The sequence below is a fragment of the Coturnix japonica genome, chromosome 26 (genome assembly GCF_054131305.1).
Source record: "Coturnix japonica strain WE chromosome 26, WE-NBRP24, whole genome shotgun sequence".
NCBI classification, from domain to species: Eukaryota; Metazoa; Chordata; class Aves; order Galliformes; family Phasianidae; genus Coturnix; species Coturnix japonica.
This window is the reverse complement of record NC_140688.1, coordinates 2,262,642-2,284,220: the sequence shown is the minus strand read 5'-3', so window position 1 is coordinate 2,284,220 and position 21,579 is coordinate 2,262,642. Positions and strand designations below refer to the sequence as shown.

Here is a 21,579-nt window from a genome sequence, read left to right as displayed (position 1 = left end):
GGGTGTCACCGTATTGGGGGGGGTCACCTGGGGTCACCATTACTGGGGTCACTGTCATGGGGGGGGGGGGGGTCGCCATAATGGGGGGGTCAACATAATGGGGGTCAACTGGGGTCATTGCCACTGGGGTCACCATATTGGGGGGGGTGTCCCCATCCCTGGTCGCCATTTGCCATGTTCCACCATGTCTGTGTGTGTCCCCAGGTGTTATCGGTGTCACCACGGCTCAGCACAGCATCAGCAGGACCTCCCTTATCAGCAGGACCCCCCCCATTCCCCCATCCCCCCTTATCACCATGTCCCCCCCATCACCACCAAGCCCCTCCTTCTCACTATCACGACCCACTATCGCACCACCACAGCGCCCCCTGTCGGCCCGCCCCCCCTTATCAGCCCGCCCCCGTTTCCCGTCCCCGTTCTGCCCGTTCTGCCGCCGTAACGGGGAGTCCCGCGCGGTGTGGAGCAGCCACGCTCTGAAGGACGCGCGTGGCCGCGTGCTGTGCCCCATCCTGCGGCGCTACGTGTGTCCGCAGTGCGGCGCCACGCGGGACAACGCGCACACCAGGAGGTTCTGCCCGCTCACCCCGGCGTCATATCGCTCTGTGTATGCACCGAGAGCACGGGGACACGGGGACGGCGGTGACTGATAGCAGGTAATGGGGTATTAGGTTATAGGGGCTATTAGGTGATGGGGATGTGGGTTATGGAGTTATGGGGTTATTTATGGGGTTATGGGGTTATTTATGGGATTATAGGGGTATGGGGTTATTGGGGTTTGGGGTTGTGGGGTTATGGGGGTTATAAGGGGTTATGGGCTATAGGGGTTATGGAGTTGGCCCCCACATATTGTACTGTGTGTGTCGGGGCAGTTGTGGTGGTGATGATGTTAATTAAGGCCGTAATTACTAATTACTATTACTAATAACGCACTCTGTGTCATCCCCAGGCTGTGCTGAGCGCAATGTGGGACAGAAGGCAGCAGCTGGGCACCAACTGTGCACCATCATTAGTGCACTATCACTTGTGCACCATCATTTGTACACCATCAGCTTTGCACCACCGCTCGTGCACCATCATCTTTACACCATCACTTTACACCTTCAGTTGTGCACCATCACTTGTGCACCATCAGCTTTACACCCCCACTTTACACCCCCACTCTGCACCAGGAGCAGAGCTCAGCAGCCGTTCCCTGTTGTGTTGTTGTGTTATTGTGTAGTTGTGTTGTTCCAGCCCTGCTCACACTCGTGTGTTTATTGCACCATTATGGGCTTTTTTCCCCTAATAAAGCCCCACTCACAGCTGCAGCTTCATCCTGGCTCGTCCCCCTCCATCTTCCTCCTCCTCCTCCTCCTGCTGTTGTTCACCCCCCGGCTCCGCTCACGACGCAGCCGCAGCAGCGACTCCAGGGCACGATGGGCGCTCATCACACGGCGGCTGTAGGATAATGGGACCCCATAGGGGATAATGAGACCCCATAGAGACCAATGAGACCCCATAGGGAACAATGAGACCCCACAGAGACCAATGAGACCCCATAGGGGGCAATGAGAGTCCCCATAAGGGACAGTGAGACCCCATAGGGGATAGTGAAACCCCTATAGGGCACGATGGGCGCTCATCACACGGCGGCTGCAGGGACAATGAGACCCCATAGGGGACAGTGAGACCCCATAGAGACCAATGAGACCCCATAGGGGATAATGAGAGCCCATAGGGGATAGTGAGATCCCACAGGGGACAGTGAGACCACACAGGGGACAGTGAGACCCCATAAGTGCCAATGGGACCCTAACCCTAACCCCCCCCCCAGCACTCACTTGAGGTTGGACAGCTCGAGGATCAGCCCCCCCAGCACCGCAGACGCATCCTCACGTGGTGCCACCTCATTCCTGGGGGTCAAAGGGGGTGAAAATAGCACCAATCCGGGGCTTTTTAAGCCCAAAATGAGCTCTGGGTTCTGGTGGGGGGAGGGGGGTCCAACCTGGGGGTGCAGCTGGGTGAGGCCGGGTCCCCATCGGCGTCCACAGGGCACAGAGGGGCTGCAGGCTGGGAGGGGGTGGGGGGCTGGGGGGGAAATGGGGTGAAATGGGGGCAACTGGGGCAACAGGGGATGAACTGGGGGGAACTGGGATGAACTGGGGTGAATGAGGGTGAATGGGGGGGATTGGGGGATATGAGAGTGACTTGGGGGGGGACTGGGGTGATGTGGGGTGAATTGGGGTGAATGGGGGAGAATTGGGGGGATTGGGGGGGTTTGAGAGTGACGGGGGGAACTGGGATGAACTGGGGTGAATGGGGACAAATTGGGGGGGATTGGGGGAACTGAGGGTGACTTGGGGGGGGACTGGGGTGAACTGGGGTGAATTGGGGGGGATTGGGGGGATCTAAGAGTGACTTGGGGGGGAATTGGTGTGACTTGGGATGATTTGGGGGTGAATGGGGGGGAACTGGGGTGAACTGGGGCACCAAGGGCTGAACTGGGGGGAACTGGGATGAAATGGGGTGAACTGGGGGGATCTGAGGGTGACTTGGGGGGGAACTGAGATGATTTGGGGTGAATGGGGGCAAATTGAGGGGGACTGGGGGATATGAGAGTGACCTGAGGGGGGACTGGGATGAATTTGGGTGATTTGGGGGTGAATGGCGGAGAACTGGGGTTAACTGGGGTAAGTTGGAGTGATTTGGGGTGAACTGGGGTAAATTGGGGCAATCTAGAGTAGAATGGGGGGTAAACTGGGGTGAACTGGAGCTCTATGGGGTGAAGTGGGACAATGTGGGGTGCAGTGGGGTGCTATGGGGCTGTTCCCTATGGGTTCTCATAGTACTCTGGCATTACCTGCAGCAGCTCGGTGTCCCCCCCTGGCACCCCACTGTGCTCCGGTGCTGAGATGTGGGGCAGCCCCACAGTGCCAGCCCCATAGCGCTCCTCATGCTCTGCCCCACAAGTGGGCTCCACTTTGGCTGCCCACTCCCCCTCCAATGGCTCTTTGGTGGCCTCAATGCATTCTGTGCCCCCATCGGTGTCACTATGGGGCTGTGGGGTGCTATGGGGCTGTAGGTCCCCCATATCAGGGCTGTTCTGGTCCTCCTGCTGCTCGCAGCCATCCATCCCATCCTGGAACAAACCCCCCCATAACCTGTGTGCTCCCTGCCCCATAGCCATGGGGAGCTGTGGGGTGACGCTGGGGGGGCAGAGGCCCTGTCCTACCTGTGCCAATGGGGCCGCTGTGGGGCTGAGCTCCTCCATCACGCTGAGCTGTGGGGTGGCTGCTGGGCCTCCGTTATCAGAGCGGCTGGGAACCAAACAGACCCCAAACCCCATCAGCTGGGGGGCACCAGGACCCATTGCTGGCCCCAGGCCCCATTCCTACCCCCAAGCCCCATTTCTGCCCCCATTTCCACCTCCAGCCCCCCCTCTGCCCCCCACCCTCCCATTTCCCCCCATTACCTCTCTGTTCCATCTCCATGCACTGAGTCCATCCCTCCGCCATTGTCCAGAGCGTCGCCTCCAATCATGGCCCCCATACTGATATCCTCCATATTGGTGTCCCCCCCATTTATGTCTCCCCCATTGCTGTCCCCCATATTGCTGTCTCCCCCCTTGGTGTCCCCCATATTAGTGTCCCCTCCACTTACATACCCCTCATTGCTGCCCCCTCTATTGGTGTCCCCCCCATTTCTGTCCCTCTCCTTGATGTCCCCTCCATTGATGTCCCCCTCATTGGTGTCCCCCATATTGCTGCCCCCTCCATTGGTTTCCTCTTCCTCGGTGCCCCCCATATTAGTATCCCCCCCCTTGGTGTCCCCTCTATTGATGTCCTCCCCCTTGGTATCCACTCCATTAGTGTCTGCCATATTGGTGTCCACCATACTGGTGTCCCCTCCCTTGCTGTCCCTCCCCTTGGTGTCCCTGTCCCCTCCATTTTTGTCCCCTCCATTGGTGTCCACCATATTGGTGTCCGCCATATTGGCGTTTGCCATATTGGTGTCCCCCCCCTTGGTGTCCCCTCTATTGTTGTCCTCCCCATTGGTGCCCCATCCAATCATGTCCCCCCCCTTGCTGTCCGCCATATTGGTGTCCCCTCCATTGTTTCCCCCCTCATTGGTGTCCCCTCTATTAGTATACCCTCCATTGATGTCCCCCCCCTTGCTGTCCCCCATATTAGTGTCCCCCCTATTAGTGTCCTCCATATTGCTGTCCACCATATTGCTGCCCACCATATTGCTGTCCCCCATATTGGTGTCCCCTCTATTAGTGTCCCCTCCATTTGTGCCCCCTCCATTGATGTCCCCCCCCTTGCTGTCCACCATATTGTTGTCCCCACTATAGTCGTCCCCCCCCTTGTTGTCTCCCCTCAGTCCTGCCCTGACTTTGACATTGGGGCCATCATGGTGGTCAACACCTGCAAGAGGAACAGCAGCTGCTTGGACGCCATTTTGTGGCCATTTTGAGGCCCTTTGGAAACCATTTTGTGACCATTTGGTGGCCATTTTGAGGCCATTTTGCGGCTGCTTGGAGGCCATTTGGTGGCCATTTTGAGACCGCTTGGAGGCCCATTGGAGGACATTTTGAGACCATTTTAAGCCCATTTTTTGGCCATTTTGAGGCCATTTTAAGTCATTACCTGTCACCTGGCTGCTCCTCCTTTTGCCCATGGCGCCGCTCACCTGAGGGAAACACACGCCCATTGAGCATTATTTCCTCACTATTTCCCCTCAAATCCCCCCTGGCCGCCCGGTCTCTCTCACTCCACGTCCCAGAATAACACCATTATCCCGCTATAACGAGGCCCAATGGCGCCCATCCCGCCCCAAGGCCCTTCCCGGCCCCGCCGCCATTTTGCTTCACCTCAGCTCCCGCCCAACGCCTTCCCGCCTTTTTCACACCGCGCGCTCTGCGCCTGCGCCGCGCGGGGGACGCTGGGAGTTGCAGTCCCCGGAGAGACGTAACGCGGCGCAGCGCGGGGGACACTGGGAGTTGCAGTTCGCGGCGCGCCGTAAAGCGCAGCGGGGTGCGGCGCTTTTGCGACAGCGTCGCCGTAAAGTGCGGAGGTGTTGGCAGCCCCGTAGGAGGAAGCGGTGAGTGGGGACAGACCGGGACCGGGGGGGTCCGATGGGGGGGGATCGAACGGCGGGGTCCAATAGGGGGGGTGATAGACCGGGGGGGGTCCAATGGGGGGGATATAATGGGGTGAGGGTCCGATGGGGGGGGTTCAGTGGGGGAGGGGGGGGTACAACGGGGGGATCCAATGGAGGGCGGGGGGATTCAATGGGGGGGGGGATACAATGGGGGGGGATCTAATGTGGGGGGGGGTCCGATGGGGGGTGTACAACCGGGGGGGTCTGTGCTCTGTCACAGGCATACAAGCCTGTTGGAAGGAGTGCATTGAGGCTGCAGCGCCCAGATGATAAACCTGAGTTTGCTGTCACCAGCAACCAAGCTTACGGTTAATTTCTGAAACAAGATTAGTGATAGTATTTCCACGCAGCTGGCACAGAAGCTTCTTGGATTACAGTGCTGACAACACACATTCACCAGAGCCAGCAATGACAAAAAAATTCCCCACTCCCACCAGACCTTGAAGGACAGAGACCAATTTAGGTTTCTTCACTCTCACGAAGGGGAGTAAGTAAGAAGTTTCACTCAGTAATTCAACCTTGCAGAGGCTACTTAGTAATTCTGTGAATTTAAGGAATTATAAAATGATGGATAAAAATCAGAAGTATTTTGTATTTAAATATATGTATACATTATACAGTTATTCTAATGCGACATCAAATGATTACCATTTTGCCCACAGATGTGAGAACTGTTAAGAGAAAATATACTTGCTTTTAACCACTGTAGATCACCCATGGCACATACCTAAGGACAACATAACAGCTGAAAGCTGTAACTGGGAAAAATACTATACAAAGTATACAGATTGGGCTGCACGTGCGTCAAGTGATTTATTAACACAACGAGGTTGGGGGGGAAGAAGAATTAAGTTTGATACCTGTTGTCTTCGTTTCTCCTCTTCAATAACAGCTTTGGCTTCTGCCTCTTTTATCTGTCCAGACATACAAAGTGATAAGTAACTGTTGTAAAAGCAGGTAAAACTATTATCTTACAGAGCCATAATTTATAGAACAGTTCTCAGAAAAGCGAGCAAAACCTTCACCAAGTGAGCTGTGAGCTTACTCAGATTCTAAAACATTCTGTGAAAAACCTCTATCAATTCATGTTTGAAAAACACGGAACATTAGAGACGCTACCATGTTATAAAACTAAACTTCTGACTAACTGGAAAATTCAACTGACAAATATAAAACCTGGGGAAAATATAAATATATATATTCATTAATACCAGGGAAAAATTCCTTAATAAAGTCACTCTAAGCTTTCAGTAACTCAGTCCTCAATTCAGCACACTGTACACTGATGGGTAAATCCTTATATATGTATGTAATTTACACTCACACACTTCATTCCAAGTAGTTGCCCTGACTGCTAGAGCAAAAGGAAATCTCCACTTTTGTACCAAATGACATATTGGATAATGCATACTCATATTGTTCTACTGCTCTTGTTGTAATGGAAACTGTCAATGCAATTACATTTGCTTCACCATCAGAAAGTTTTATGAAAAATAAAACCTGGAACTGCAACTGATCACTCTACAGAACTGTTACATAGCATTCAAGACAGCAAATTAAATGCCAGAAACTTAAAGGAAAAAGAATGGCACAGAAAATATTAAAACATAAACATACAATGCATCTGAATCACAGTTCCTGCATTATTTTCATCCTACAATAACTAAAGAATGCAACGCCTAACATACATAAAGAACAATGGGATGGACTGGGTCCTGAATCACAGAATGGCCTGGGTTGAAAAGGACCACAATAACCATGGAGTTTCAACCCCACTGCTGTATGCAGGGTCACCAACCACCAGACCAGGCTGCCCAGAGCCACATCCAGCCTGGCCTTGAATGCCTCCAGGAATGGAACAACCACAACCTCTCTGGGCAACCTGTTCCAGCACATCAGCACCCTCTGTGTAAAAAACTTCCTTCTAATATCTATCCTAACCCCCCCCTTCTTGTGCTGGTGGCTCCAGGCCTGGATGCAGTACTCCAGATGGGGCCTCACAAGAGCCAAGTAGAGGGCATCTCGCTCTCCTTGCTGGCCACCCCTTTTTAAATGCAGCCCAGAACACAGTTGGCCTTCTGTGCTGCAAGCACACACTGCTGGCTCATGTCCAGCTTCTCGTTCACCAGGACCCCCAAGTCCCTCTCCACAGGTCATCTCTCAAAGAGATCTTCCCCCAGTTTGTACAAATATCTGGGATCGCCCCAACCCGAGTGCAGCACCCTGTACTTGGCCTTATTGAACCTCATTAGGTTTCCATGGGCCCACTTCTCCAGCCTGTCCAGGTCCCTCTGGATGGCTTCCCTTCCTTCCAATGTATCGACAGCACCACTCAGTTTGGTGACATCTGCAAACTTGCTGAGGGTGCACTCGATGCCACTGTCTGTCATTGATGAAGATGTTGAAGAGCACCTGTCTCAAGACCAACCCCTAAGGGACACCACTTGCGACCAGCCTCCACCCAGACACAGAACCGTTGATCATAACCTTTTGGCTGCATCCAGCCAACCAATTCCTAATCCACCGAACAGCCTATGTACCTGCAGAAGCCCTTCTTGTTATCTTTCACTCCCCTTGCCAAGTTCAGCTCCATCTGTGCCTTGACTTTCCTAATCCTGTCTCTTCACACATGGACAACAGCTCTGTATTCCTCCCAGGCTATACAACACTGCTTCCACTTTCTGAACATTTCCCTCTTTTCCCTCAAGTTTAAGCTGCAGGTCCTTGCACATCCATGATAGCTGCCTGCCTTCCCTGCTTGACTTCTTCTGCAGGGGGATGGAGAGCCGCTGTGCTTTCAGAAGGGTGTCCTTAAAGAGCTGCCAGCTCTGTTCTATACCCCTGCCCTTAAAGTTGGTTTCCCAGGGGAAGCTGCTAAGAGATGTTTAACTTGGATTCATCAGGTAAAAAGCAGGTGATTGACAGGACACAAAATCCTGAAGACAGTGAAAGTGCCAAATAGTATTTTTCATTACACAAAAAGGCATATAGATGCAGCAAAGCCATCAAACATTAAGACACCAGCTCTATCTCTGAAATTCCCTCAGTCAGGCATCACTACAGTGACGGCAGTACCAGTGTGCTGGGTCAGTGTATGCGTATCTGCTGCTTGTACATGTTTCTTGGACCTCCAACTCTGCAGCCACTTAACACTACCTTAGTAAAATTAGATCTCAGAGTAATAGAATGCCCTAAGATGTAACGATATGATTGACAACTTGAAGTTAAAAACCATCTTGATCTCAATAACCAGTCTATATATGTATATATATATATTTATGTATCACATTTTGCACAGTAAAAATGGTAATTAACTAAGTAAGGTATGCACAGATGGAATTTGTTCCTACAAACTTAAGAGCTGTTGAAGACTAAGCAGAAGGCACACCAGCTCGTGCTTAAGAACACCGCAGCTCAAAGAGCGTGCTCTGTGCAAGCAGTTACATTTGTGGATTTTCAGATTATTTTTTTTTTAAATTGTTAAACCATATATGAAATATCACTAACAATTTCATTTCACCTAGATAATGTCAGAGTGTCTCATCAGAAAAACACACAAAGGTCTTTTTAGTCATGAATACCTGAAATAGGAAAGTTTGGTTTGCAAAAACTGCAGCCCTATCCCTCCTGGTATTTCACTGCCATCTAATGGCAGAACATCAGTTCCAAAAGAGAAATCGGCCAGTGAACACAGAATGTAGCTTCTTTTGTACGCTGCTGTTGTCGTATTTGTGTAAGATTCCTGCACACGTTTGTGCGGAACTTCCTATGCTCACAGGAACCTGTAGTCATTTGCTTGATGCATTAGATTATTTTCCCAGTTGAATTCAATGGTACAGATAAAAACTAGGAAATATCTGCTGAAGTGAAACTGCAGCTGATGCTGCACCCCACTGAAATGTGCTCCTTTGTTGATGCAGACTTCTATGAATTCACCCCCCTTCAATGCACTCCATGCCCAATAAACTCACTTCCACACTTCACTAGGATGATATGTTACTGCTGGTTTTTCTAGAAGTATATTCCAAGAGTCTTGGTGTTCAAGCTGATTGCAAAGGTGTAGAATTTGATTTACAGAGTACGTCTTAGAACTTGCCTGACAATCCTGAAATTCTGAGCAGAAACAGACAGATGTAGCTTTTACAGAATGAGGTTTTGGGTTGAATATTTAAATTATATATATCAGTATATTACATATACTACTAAGTTGATAAAAGTTAACCAGTTCATGCACCACTTCCTCATGTTTCCATAAAAGGCCTAGAAAAACAATGTGGATATTCTGTCTCTTTAGGTGAGATTATGCAGCAGTTTCTTTACTTCAAACAAAATTATTGGAGAGCATCCATGTTTACAATGGGCTGAAAAGCACATGCAGTTGCTGAAAGCTCTCTGTAATTGTGGCAGTCACCTAATACTGTGTGACAGGAACACACAAGATAACACTTTGCTAACCTTCAAAGTAAAAGTAAGGCCTAAATGAAGTGCTTCTATAGCTCTCACTAGCAGTAATGATTTTATTATCATTGATTAGCACTTCTTGGCTGAAGAGGAAATCTCCAGTTCCAATGTACATTAAAAATAAAGAGGTAATAGAGCATTACCTTAACATAGTGTTTCATCAAGTGAGTTGACACTATCTACAAGTAGTGCAATTCTCAGCAATAAGCCAGATTCAATAGTCCAAAAATTAAATGTGCAATTAAACTGTACGCTGAGTTACACTGCATTTCTTGCTATTACTGTCTTGAAAAAATAACGATCTGCCTGTTTTTTCCAACTTTTCTCAAGGCAATGAAGACAACATTACTAAAATGGATACACCACCTCAGACGCCTTCCGTTTCATTTCCTTGCATAACACATCACACTCCAGTGAAACTTGGCCTTCTTGTATCTTGCTGCACTGTACTTCCTGTTAAGTATAAATTGAATTGTTTGTAATTCACTTCCCTATATAAAAATTTAATTATAACGTTCATTTTGTTGGGAAAATTGTAAAACAATTTTATTCGGTATATTTACAGAATGAAGCTAATAAATAAATATTATTTGAAACTGTAACTGTATTCAAGCATCCTTTTCTATTTTCCTTCTCTCTGATAAGCTAAACTGAAACAAGGATAAATCAAATGGTTCAGTTTAATTTTTCTTGTCTTTTTTTTTCACTTATTTATTTAAGACAAAGCAATATAACCTTGTGAACTGTTACAAAAGATACCATGCAAAGTAACTAATAAGTAACTCTTCTGAAACTTCGTATCAATTCTCTAAACTGGCTGAAACTACAGGGCAAGGTCTGGTCATGGGAAGATCTCCCCTACTTCCTTCTCCTTCCTCCCCCTTACATTGAAGGCCAAAACAAACCAAAAAACAACCCCCTCCCCCCCCAAAAAAAACAACCAAAGAACAAACAAACAAACAACAAAAAACAAAAACAAAAAAACCAAAAAAAAACCACCAACAAAACCAAAACAGAATACCAGCACAGAGAGAAAGTTATAATCTTATAATCTATACTACTAGCCTATGAAGAATTTTGTCAGGAAAGCACAGTAACATAGCCAGAAGCTATTCTGGTTTTCATGCTTTCTGACAATATGCAGAACAATTTTCATAGCATACAGCAAAATCCAAAAACTAACTTCTTCAGAGCAATTCCAGCACGCTAAGATAAACCACCTGCCTAGATGGTTAAGAATATGGTCCACTACAAGTTGTGGGTTACAAATTCAAGTGGTTTATACGACCTTGCATGTTTACATGCATAGCCTCATGATGCAACAGTTAACTTCAACACCAGAAAAGGAAGAAAAAATCCTCCTGTTTTGCACTCATATTATGAGCTCCTACATTTGATATTAATTGTGATGGTTCAGATGAGGCATATTTACAGAGCAGCTTGGAATACGTGTCCTGTCAACTCCCAACTTCACCAGTAGTATACACAGACTGAAGACTGGTAGAGGAGAATTCAGCTGCAAATATTAGGTACTCAATTCTGTTTCTCCTTATCTTCAAGATCGCAGGCTGCAGGCACAAAAGACTAAATATACAGGTACACTATCCTATCCAAGCTAAGAAAGAAGTACACTATCTGCTGTAAGTATGCAGCTCCAAGCAAATATGCATAAGGACCTTCTGGAATCAAAGATACCCTAATTACGATCTCAGACAAGGGCAGATGCATAAAGCAAACGTTAAAAGACATCATCTTTCACACTACAGAAACGAGTCATATTTCTGCAGTCAGATTAGCTGCAACTAATACACAGTCCAATTATCAGTGGCTTATTGGTTCTACCATCATTTACCCTCTACACTGTAGCTCTCTGTACAAAAGAGAGCATGGATTTGGGGCTTGACCTGGAAACAGTGAGATGATATTTAAGGTGGGGATAGTGTTTTCTTCTCTTTCTGAAGGGAGACACCATTTCATTAGGAATCAGAAGGACCACTTCGTGGCTATTTAAATAAGTGGGCTGTCATCATATAAGAATTAATTTTTATTAATTATATAATTAACTCATAACAACCTTTCCACCTTATTAAAATCAAATTTACAAGATTGAGGGGGGGAAAAAAAGTAACCGTCATCATATTTAATGACCATAAAACTTTCAGAATAGCAGATCTGGAATGTTCCATTTCAGGCCACTGTAAAAGTGAAAAGTGAGCATCCTAAACATTAATTTCATTGCTTCTTGCTACCACATTTCAGTTGGACATCCACATAATCACTGAAGACATCCCGGCACTCTGGGACAATAAAATCTGAACTGGTCTGAAATAGCTATACAGCGTCAGAACTCAGCAGAAGATGATGACACATTTCAGTTTTCCAAAAACAGTACGAAAATTAGGGACAGCAACAACTAGATGTAACAGAGCTATCATGGAAATACCCATCTTCCTTATTCAATTAAGTCTGGCATAAGAAACAAGACCTCAAAGATCATCAAGTCCAACTGTAAACCTATATCTTAAGGAACAAGAAGCAGAAGTATACACGCAACCAATGATATTATTGATTTTACTGAACACAGTAGAGTAAGAAAAACTGAAATTAGTAAGAGCACTTAGTCACAACAAAATAATTTATCCTCAGCAGAAGTCAACATTTCAACTTACAAATAAAGAAAAGCTAGTTATTTATAAGCAGAGACTGCTCAATTTGAAGCACGTACTCTGGGCATTACCATCCTTTCTCTTGGACATGCGCCCTGCAAGATCTGAGATTTCTGAAGACATTTCTTGGAGAAGCTAAGAACTCTGGGGAAACTGCATCTGTGTGAAAAGCTCAGAAGTTAACCGGGTCTTGAAAATAATTTAAGCATGCTTTGTTCAAGCCAGATAGTGAATTTTTCATTAAGTTAACACTTGTCAAGAGGTCACAGCAGCCTCTGTTTTTCCCCTCATCATACTTGATAGCTATAAGCTTTGTCCTTTATCTCTGCTGAAAGCTAAGGATGCTGATGCCTCTGTTTGCTTTAAGGGCCTCAGACAACCATCAATTAGGAATTCAAAACATCTGTGACTGTTCCAATTTATGTAATTATAAACTTCTCAGTTCCTAATGAGGAAAATGGGCTTTGACTTCTTAAATCACTCCAGATCATCTGATTATTTTCCTAATGGAACTACAAAAATTGAAGTGTGCTTGAAGAGAAAGGTATTGCAAATCTGGGAGCTAACATTTTCTACAATGAATTTTATTTTCCTTAGTGAATATTTTGATTGTTCCACCCAGACTTTCAGCTGCTGTTGCTGCTCTGCTCAAGTAACTGATTCTATTCCAGTCTTGACCAGAGACAATCCATGTACACAAGCCTAGGAACATACAAAGAAAATGTGTCACTCTCAGAACTGCAACTCCAAAACTTACCTTTTTCAGTCGCTTACAAGGACACTTGAGTTTAACCTTCTGGCTGCAGTTCAGAGGACAATCACCTGAATGGCAAATCTCTTTACACCGGTGACCACAGGGCAACTACAAGCAAAACAAGAAATACCCCACCAATGAATAACTGAAATTGCATGCAGTCTATGAACTAGTTTTATTTCAGACACAGCAGCTAAACAGAAAACTCATTCAGCTCATCAGGTTTGTCTTCCTACCTGCAAAACTGGAAAGAAAAAGGTCAACTTATTTCACTAGTTACTCAGAGTTTTTTGGTTCACATAGAATTATTTATCTTTTACTGGGAACGCTTGATCAAAAAACAATTTTTTCTTTCAAATGTTACAGGAACAGTCATCTCCACAATGATTCATATATCGACTGCCCTAACTACCTGTATGATGGAGGAATAAAAGTAGATGAAGTAAGAAGGAACTGAAAACTGAAATGAAGTGTGATGTGACCCAGCCTGACCCACAAATTGCTAACAAGAGGGTAGAATTAGAAGCAAAAATACCACAAAACTAGGTTTTATGTGCAAGAACCTTGCAAACTATGCAGGAGTCAAATACAGGCCACCAATATTCTTACACCTGAATTAATTTCACTAAATCCTAAATTTCTGCATTTGGTAAATTATCCTGTTTTTGACATCTGATAAATAGCATTTCCTTTTTTTAAACTATCAGTGAAAATTTTAACACTTATAATGAAACTATTATTATTCCTTACTGTATATTATTATTCATTACTGGGATAATTTAAATATGCTGCTGCCTTTTAGGGATGTAACAGTGTTCCCAGAACGACATTAGAGATTAAAAAAATAATTCACAAGAATAAAAACAAGTTTTCTTCCACAGCGTGTTGGGAGCTCAACTGACCTTGCTCAGGTCCCAAACAAAATCTTCATAATGATGATTTTTCATTTTCAATTACATAAATCAATACTGTCCAATACTGTTTATAAACAAAGGCAATAACTCATGTAAGATACCCAACTGATTCATTTATAAAGGTAGGTTTAAACAATATCACTCCCTGTACAGAAAGAGTTGGGGGAAAACACACTGGACAAATGACCACAGAGGCTCTTCCAGGATCCCACCTTAAGAGGCAAGAGCTTTTCCATTCATTTACATTTATTTTATCCAGCCATTAGATCTTATCCACAGACTGAAAAATTTCTCTACTGTCCTTTCATAACAGGCTCTTTATTCCCATAATATTCCCTTCATTGAATTCCAAGCAGCTTCAATCAATGTTTCTTGAATATAGTAGCCAGAACTGCAAGTAATATTCCAGCTGGAAGAACATTGTACAATGCCTTAATTGCAGCTTATTCTCCACAGAATATCTTTCCCTATACATCTTCCACTCTCACGTTCACTTCTCTCCAGTTATTCATGCTGCAACAGTAAGGATTTCTACTGTCTCCCAGGAGGGTTGTTATTGGCCTTGACATGCCCAGTCTCACTGGTTTTTCTGTATCTGTACCATGTCCCAAACGCATGTGTTCTGCTGCACATGCGTTTCCTCAGTTGTCACCTACTGACAACACACCACAAATTCTCATAAGAAAATCCCAATGAGTTTTTGGTGCCAAGGTCATTACTGCAAACAGTGCAAGACTAGCCCTCAATTTGAGCCCTTGGAAAATCCCCTTATTGCCAACATTTCTCGTTCCAATCACTCCTGCAGGAATTTTTGTTGTTGCTTATGGCTTTTGAGGTGGTTGCCCTAAATAAAAAAAAGAACCACAAGCAGTTGTTTCCTTCAGTAAACACCAACTCTCGCAACGATCATCTCTTTTACATGAATTAGCTGTTTACTGTCTGGCACAGCCTCAAGAGCACAAGTGAAGTATGACATATGGGACTACATCTCTTCTCTTTGTCTGGAGGAAAAAAGGAATTGGTTGTTCTATCAAAGAAGGAATTCAGTTTTGTCTTGCACAACTGATCACCTGCAAATCTACTTGAACTCTGCCTCATTGTTAAAAGATGGGTTAGATTAAGCCATGATTAAGCCTTGCACATGCTGAAGTCAGGCATGCTTCCATTAATAATGTCAAAGCCTGAACAGTTACATACCACCAGAGCACAGCACAGGAATATACTTAATGCAATACCAAAAATCGTATTTGCTTATTGAGTTCATACACAGCTCACATTCAGTGGGATGCAGGACAAGAATGAAGCTGACAGTTTCAGCTGCTTCTCAACCCCTCCAGTGCAAACACAACATAAACTCATGGGAAGCAGTTCTGTGAGTGGCAAAACAACAGCCCCAAGAGCTAAGAGAACAGAAGCAATCCAACCAGTTCTGCCAGATAAGTGCTGTAGTGGGAAGGGAGGTGGTTTTGTCCATTTATTTTTTGCAAATGTTGAGGTGCTAAAATATAATGTGTTTATCCCCTTAGATCTTTTTCACTGTAAATATTCTGTTGTTAATAGCTAGTAAACTAAAGGCTGAAAAGAACAGGCTTTATATTTGTCATAGCAAGCCCATTAAAAGAAAGCAGTATAACCCACAACTCTGAAAACAATCAAACAGAAATCTTCATGAGCATTTTCCACTTTGGGAATGCATTTAAATCCTAACATTATGCCTGGTGATGACAAAAACCGTCAACATTTATGGATGCTTAACTAATCTTCACCAGCAGGTAATAAGCTATCTGTTAATGCACACATGAGAATAACCCCACTCTTGAGCAGCTGTCTCAAAGTTACAAACAAAAGCCAAGCTTATCACTTCCAACCCATGGGGCAGACTCACCGGTTTTAAAGTGTAGCTCTGCTCTCAGAGCTCTGTGAAAACCTCTACTGCTGAAGCTAGACACTGAGAAGGATACATGCTTATGATAGAAGCAAAGCTTTCATTGCACAGTAATAAAATGTAATGGAATACTGGCGGGGAGGTTCAACCTCTACTGCCATCCCACTAACATCTGCCTCTGATGTCATGGGCTGACATAATAAAATAGGAGGCATTACTTTCAGAGCAGCCCTCATAGATATATTACAATGGGGTCCCATGTTTTACAATAAGATAATAGCAGAATGCACAGTAAAAGCACAAAGTACTGTTATTTTGTTGAAAAAATAATAATTACACGGAGCAAAGAAAAACATGTTAAACAGACCCACAACTACTGGTAATGGACATGTAAGCAATGGAAACAGATATGACTGTTAAAACTTTCGTTTAAGATCTGTCCCAAAACATCTGCTAACGTGATCATAAGAATTTAATCACCCCTGATTAAAAAAAGTTACATTTCCTTCAACAGGATATTTAGCTATTGCTACCAAACAAAGCAAAGAACTTTTTAATTAAAGCTTCACATCCAACAGCTGTAGCAGTATCAAAGACTTTGCTTCTCCCTTTAAGCAGATAGGAAATACGAGCTGTACCGCACAACATTTGAAGTCTTTCTTAATAGCTCAATACTACCACATGCAAAACAAAAGCAGGAAACCTGGCAGGACTTTTCAATTCCTGCTGTATTTTTCCCAAGGCACCAGACAATACAGCTGATTTTCATAATCATTGGAAGAAGCACAACACCTGCAATTCAAGTACAATGCTTTCCACCATTTCCATTAATCAAAAAGACAAACATCTCAAAGCTTCAGGAGAATACTGTATTCCATTGAACCTAAACTGCACTATGCCGAACGTGGTGGAGTTACAGAATACACTGATTTTTAATAAACATTAGTTTTCCTGAGCTCTTCTGGTAAACCAAGCTCAGATTCTGACGCTGAAAAGGAAATTCTCATAAAAACTAACCTGGTATTTACTTTTGGGCTGCTAAGATAACACAAAAACATTTCAGATTTGGTGTTGAGGAGACAATTCTATTTAGGCATGAAGAAATTAAGAAGAACAGAGAGTACTTCTGAGGTTATCAGAACAGGACTAGGGAAAGCAGGAGGAACAGAAAAACAAGGACAGGAACTACATGAAGCAGGACTGTGCTAACACATTTCAAGAAAATTACTAAGACAGAACTAGAAACACAGGAAGAGAAGAGAATGTATTTTTATGTAACTGATTACACTACAAAGTTTTGCATGTAGATGAAACAAGATAAATCCATATCTACAGGAATGAGAAGAGTTAACCAAAAGCCTTATCCAACTAAAACAGACCCTGCTGCCCTGAGTCTTCTGTTCACATCCCACTGAATTCAATTCTAAAAAGGCCCTGCTCTACGAACGATGCAATTCTGAATTGCAGACTTGAATTCAGTAGTACTACTGGATGGATTTTAAACCTCAGATTGAGTCTTGGGAATACATCCAGAAAAATCTCAACAGTTAACATTAATCAAAATCAAAGAAGAGATATGGAAAAAATCTTTGAAGAGAACCTGAAGTACAGGAACACACAGTTCATGTTAAGAGATTAGAAGTACTCCTGAAAATAAAGAGGAGGAAGCGTTGCAGCAAATAAAACCAAAGGAACAGAGAAGGAAATGGAAGGACAAAAGTTAAGAGGTAAACAGTGAAATAAATCCCCTGCTGGGAAGAGAACTTTCAGACATCCAGGTGAGAAGATTGTGACAGATGGATTCATTTACTCAAGTAAGACAAATAAAGAGGATGTGCAAAACGAAGACATCACAAAGACAAGGGCAGAAAGCAGAAGATGCAAGTAGACACACAGCAAAGAGTCCAGAATTTCTATTGGGGTTTCATGGATTTGTTAACATAACCTTGTCTGAAAAACAGAGACTCTCGGGAAGCAGGCAGGAATACTATCAGTTTTGCAAGTTACTCAAAACCAGGAAAGTCTATCTAGTAAAAGACTGGACACTTCTGAAACCAGAAAATAATGCAACACAGGTTTTGAATCTATGTCTATTCAGTTGAGGCAGAATTCAGGCAAGGTGAGACAACAGATCTCAGACTAGAGGACTCCACAGGCAAAGCAGCACAACGGAACAGAAAGCAAACAGTGCAGAAGGACAAGCTGAATCAAATTACTTCTGAGTGCCAACTACATACTACTGGAGACAAAGTACAAGGCCAAAACAGAGTAAAAAACCAATAAACAATTTCAGGATTAAGTATTCTCAACCCTTTGAAATTATGCACAAGCCTTTTCTTTACAGCTGGGAAGCAGAATTTCTGAGAAATTCTGAAGTGTTTAACAGTGGAAACACTTTCCAAAATATTCCTGACTATTCACGTTTTTCCTCTTTGTAAATTTCCTAATTCTACAGTAGGGAAACAGAGTGAAGAAAGGGCTGTCACCCTTGCCACAACTAATGACAACTAAAGAACAAAGGCACAATAGTAAGTAATACATAGATTTCTGAAAACACACAAGCAGCACAGAATAACAGCACTGGGAGGGACTAGGAACAAGTCATTTTGCCCGTCCCTCATGTCTTACAGCAATAAAATCCATAACTAGATTAACCCCAATATATGTCTAAGCTGTTACTGATGAAAATTCTGTAGCTTTTCCAACCTATTCTTCCCAAGCTCTACAAGCTTTACTACTCAAAGGCAGTAACTAACACGAATCTTCCTAACTGATACAACCACTAGTTCATAGCCTGTTTGCCATATAACAAGTTTACAATTCTTCTTTACAGCAACCCTTCATATAGTCACATACAACAAAGCAATTAACTCCTTTGTCTTAAGCTTCAAGCTACTCAATATGTTTCACTAGCACAGTCAGTCATTAAGAATTCATTTTACTTAGGTCCCGTGCAGTTGTTTTCTTTTTTCTCTTTTCTTGTTTCCTAAAACTGTTGTGCAGACAGTGATCACTGACCCTGTGCAAGAAAAATCACAAATACACTCCTCTGTATTTGTCCCAACCAAAGAGTATCCTGTTGAGAAAGTCTGTTCAAGATCAGTTTTCAACCACATCAAAGGACATACTCTTCCTCATTCAACCTCAGCAGCTTCAAGCTTCAGCTTTCAAGCCATGAATGAAGTATTCACTGATACTGTCCTGGAGTCCTTAACCCTCATAGAATAAAAAAATCATTACGGTTGGAAATACCTCTAAGAACAAGTCCAACCATCAACCTATCACCACCACGTTTGCAGCGTTTGAGGCACGGACTCAGATGTGAACGATCCAAATCGTTTATTACAAGTTCTCACATCCCTTATAGACCTTCACAAGTTGTTATTTTCTAACTTTCCCGTCCGCCCTTACAACTTTCCCAACCACCTTTACATGTCAACAGAGCATTCTACAGAACCCTTTTCAACTGTCCATGCAGGCACGTATCCAATCAGAGCTGTGAGACCCTTCTTCTCCTTGCAGAGGTGTCCTTGGTTCTCATGCTGTTTATCTTGCTCCACAGCTGCTGCTCTGAACAGCTTTTCTTGTATTCCCACAAGTACCAGTGCAGCCACCGCCCTCAGGCACCCTGGCCATCCCTTACTCACTTCCTTGGCAATTTGCAGCTCAGGGGTTTGGCAGATGACTTTTTTCCTGGCAGTCCGTAAGGTTCAAAGTCCAGCTGTAATCTCATATCCCAAATATGTCACTTGCTGTTGAGTTATTTGTGCTTTCTGTAAACCAAGAAACTCAGCAAACTCTCAGTCTATTGTACACAGTCCTTTTGTTGCTGTGGCAGCCACGTGCTGCAGTAAAGTTCCACCCTAGGATGGAGGATCCCAGATCTCAGGCTCATGAGTTGACCATCATTCAGCTGTTCTCACAACCCTGGGTAACACTGTCCAGGTTAACTGAGACTCTTCTCCCCATATCAGGGCTTTCCTATTCAAAGGCAAATAACCTTAGGCTTCCTTTGGCCAAACCAGGCTGAAGAGACATCCCTCAAATCCAGAAGGTAAACTTAAACTTTTTGTTCCTTAACTTGGTTAATAAAGTGCACGGATTTGCCACCACTGAGTGTATCCATTCAACTATTCTAGTACTTGCCCTCAAGTCTTGTACCAAACTACAGCACTTGCTATCAAAATTGGAATCCAAACTCCAAAAAGTTACCTATTATTTCTTTTATCCTCCTACAGTCCCATACCCTCAAAGGGCACCGCTTTACCCTGACTAGGCAAGCTCTTGCTTTTAACTTCTATTTAGGGCTTCATTTTTGGCCCTGATGCCCACACCACTAAGTGTAGCATATTTGAGACTGCTGTAACTCCTGGGGGTACAACATTGTTTTGCCCAGTTTGTGTTAAAGCCAGAGTTACAGTTTTTAATCAGTCAATATTGTTGCACTCTTAGCTCCAGTTTTATTCAATTTCTTGCCAGAGTAACCTGGCAGGTACAAGAATTTCTGTATTGCTGCTTGTTTTCTTAGCTTATGTTTAATTAATCCAAAAAAGGAAACCTTTTCCCGTTGGGCAGTAGCATCTACTACTGTTACAAAACCATCTATGGGTAGTAAGAAGCACCCATATCCACCAGAAAACGAACCTCAATATCCTGCTTTCCTAAATGCAATTTCCCATTGCAGTTTGCACACTGCTTTTCTTCCAGTGAGGTCACTCCCAAGTACACTGCCCGGTGCAACTCAAGGGTAGGTATGGCCAGCCATACGGACCACAAACCCACACAGAACCGCAAGGTATCGCTGCACAGAAGACTTATTAGGACCCTTAGACAAGGATCTGGGGAAAGTCGTATTCTTACAGCAGCTTCTGGGTAAAGCTCCTAGCCACAGCTCGGTTCCATTGCAAGAGTTCTGTTCAACACAGAATGTCCTCTGGTGCTGTACCGGAGATTGCCTCTTGCTGGGACATACTCGTGGGGGAGAGCAGTAACAGGAACGCCAGGACAGCAAGGGAGGGATGTCTGACCACAAGGGTGTGCGAATGTCCCCACCGAAGGAAGCAAAGAGAGCCGGCAGAAAGCGATGCTTCATTAGCGTAACAAAACACAGCCCCCATTCCTCCCACCCTCCTCCCCCGCACCCCTTCCCATCGCCATCCCCCGGGGGCAGATGTGCCATGAAAACGAGCTCTGGGCGTGATCGTTGTGGGAATTCCTGCCTTCCTGAGCCTGTGCGGAAGAGGCGAGAGCCTGGCTGGAAGCCATCCGGGCAGCACCGCGGTGGCAGGAGGTGCACCAAGGCCGTCCTGCGGCCAGCTCCGGGCTGAGGGCACTCGGCGTCCTCTGCTCTACGCGACTCCGAGGAGCCCGGCTACCTGCACCAGAGCTGGGAGCAGCCTGCTCCGCACCCAAGGTAGGTGCCCTTCGTGGCTCGTGCAGAGGAGCGCACGCTTCCTGCCCCCTGCCAGCAGCACCGGGAGAGGAGCGGGGAGCGGCCCCGGACGGGGCGGAACCCGCACTGCCGTACCCCAGGCGGGACCCTGGTCCCGGCTCCAGCTCCCACTCAGCGCAGCAGGTTTGCTGGCCCAGACGGGCTGCAACCAGGGCGGCAGTTCATGCAGCCCGGGCTGGGCTCCGAGGGGCACGGGAACGGGCTGGGAGCTGGGACAGTGAGGAAGGGAGCAGAGGAGGTCAGCGTGCTCTGCTGCCCGGTTGGATCTCTGTAACACAGCGCAGCTGGGACTGCAGTTCTTCCTC

At 45.2% G+C, this 21,579-nt stretch overlaps 1 protein-coding gene and 1 long non-coding RNA gene across 4 annotated transcripts; one reads left to right on the top strand and one right to left on the bottom strand.

Moving 5' to 3' along the window:
* Nucleotides 1–51: 51 nt before the first annotated feature.
* LOC146756587 (uncharacterized) lies at nucleotides 52–4,117 on the bottom strand. Of its 3 annotated transcripts, none has more exons than XR_014937247.1 (4): nucleotides 3,452–4,116; nucleotides 3,212–3,296; nucleotides 1,821–1,892; nucleotides 52–1,437 (listed from the first exon to the last, which is right to left on the bottom strand). XR_014937247.1 is itself a non-coding variant. In XM_085524030.1 (4 exons), exons 1-4 carry the CDS (start codon nucleotides 4,072–4,074, stop codon nucleotides 1,936–1,938), a joined length of 1,119 nt encoding a protein of 372 aa, XP_085380156.1. In that variant the 5' UTR covers nucleotides 4,075–4,092; the 3' UTR covers nucleotides 1,899–1,935. The 3 variants fall into 3 exon arrangements, 2 of the variants coding, with proteins under 2 accessions (XP_085380156.1, XP_085380157.1); XM_085524030.1 differs by lacking the exons at nucleotides 52–1,437; nucleotides 1,821–1,892 and adding exons at nucleotides 1,899–2,067; nucleotides 2,840–3,118 and having other exon boundaries at nucleotides 3,452–4,092; XM_085524031.1 differs by lacking the exons at nucleotides 52–1,437; nucleotides 1,821–1,892 and adding an exon at nucleotides 1,899–2,067 and having other exon boundaries at nucleotides 3,452–4,117.
* Nucleotides 4,118–5,047: 930 nt separating this feature from the next.
* On the top strand, nucleotides 5,048–10,205 carry LOC146756586 (uncharacterized). The gene is made up of 2 exons (XR_014937283.1): nucleotides 5,048–5,082; nucleotides 5,493–10,205. It is a non-coding gene; the product is annotated as an uncharacterized LOC146756586 (long non-coding RNA).
* Nucleotides 10,206–21,579: the final 11,374 nt, after the last annotated feature.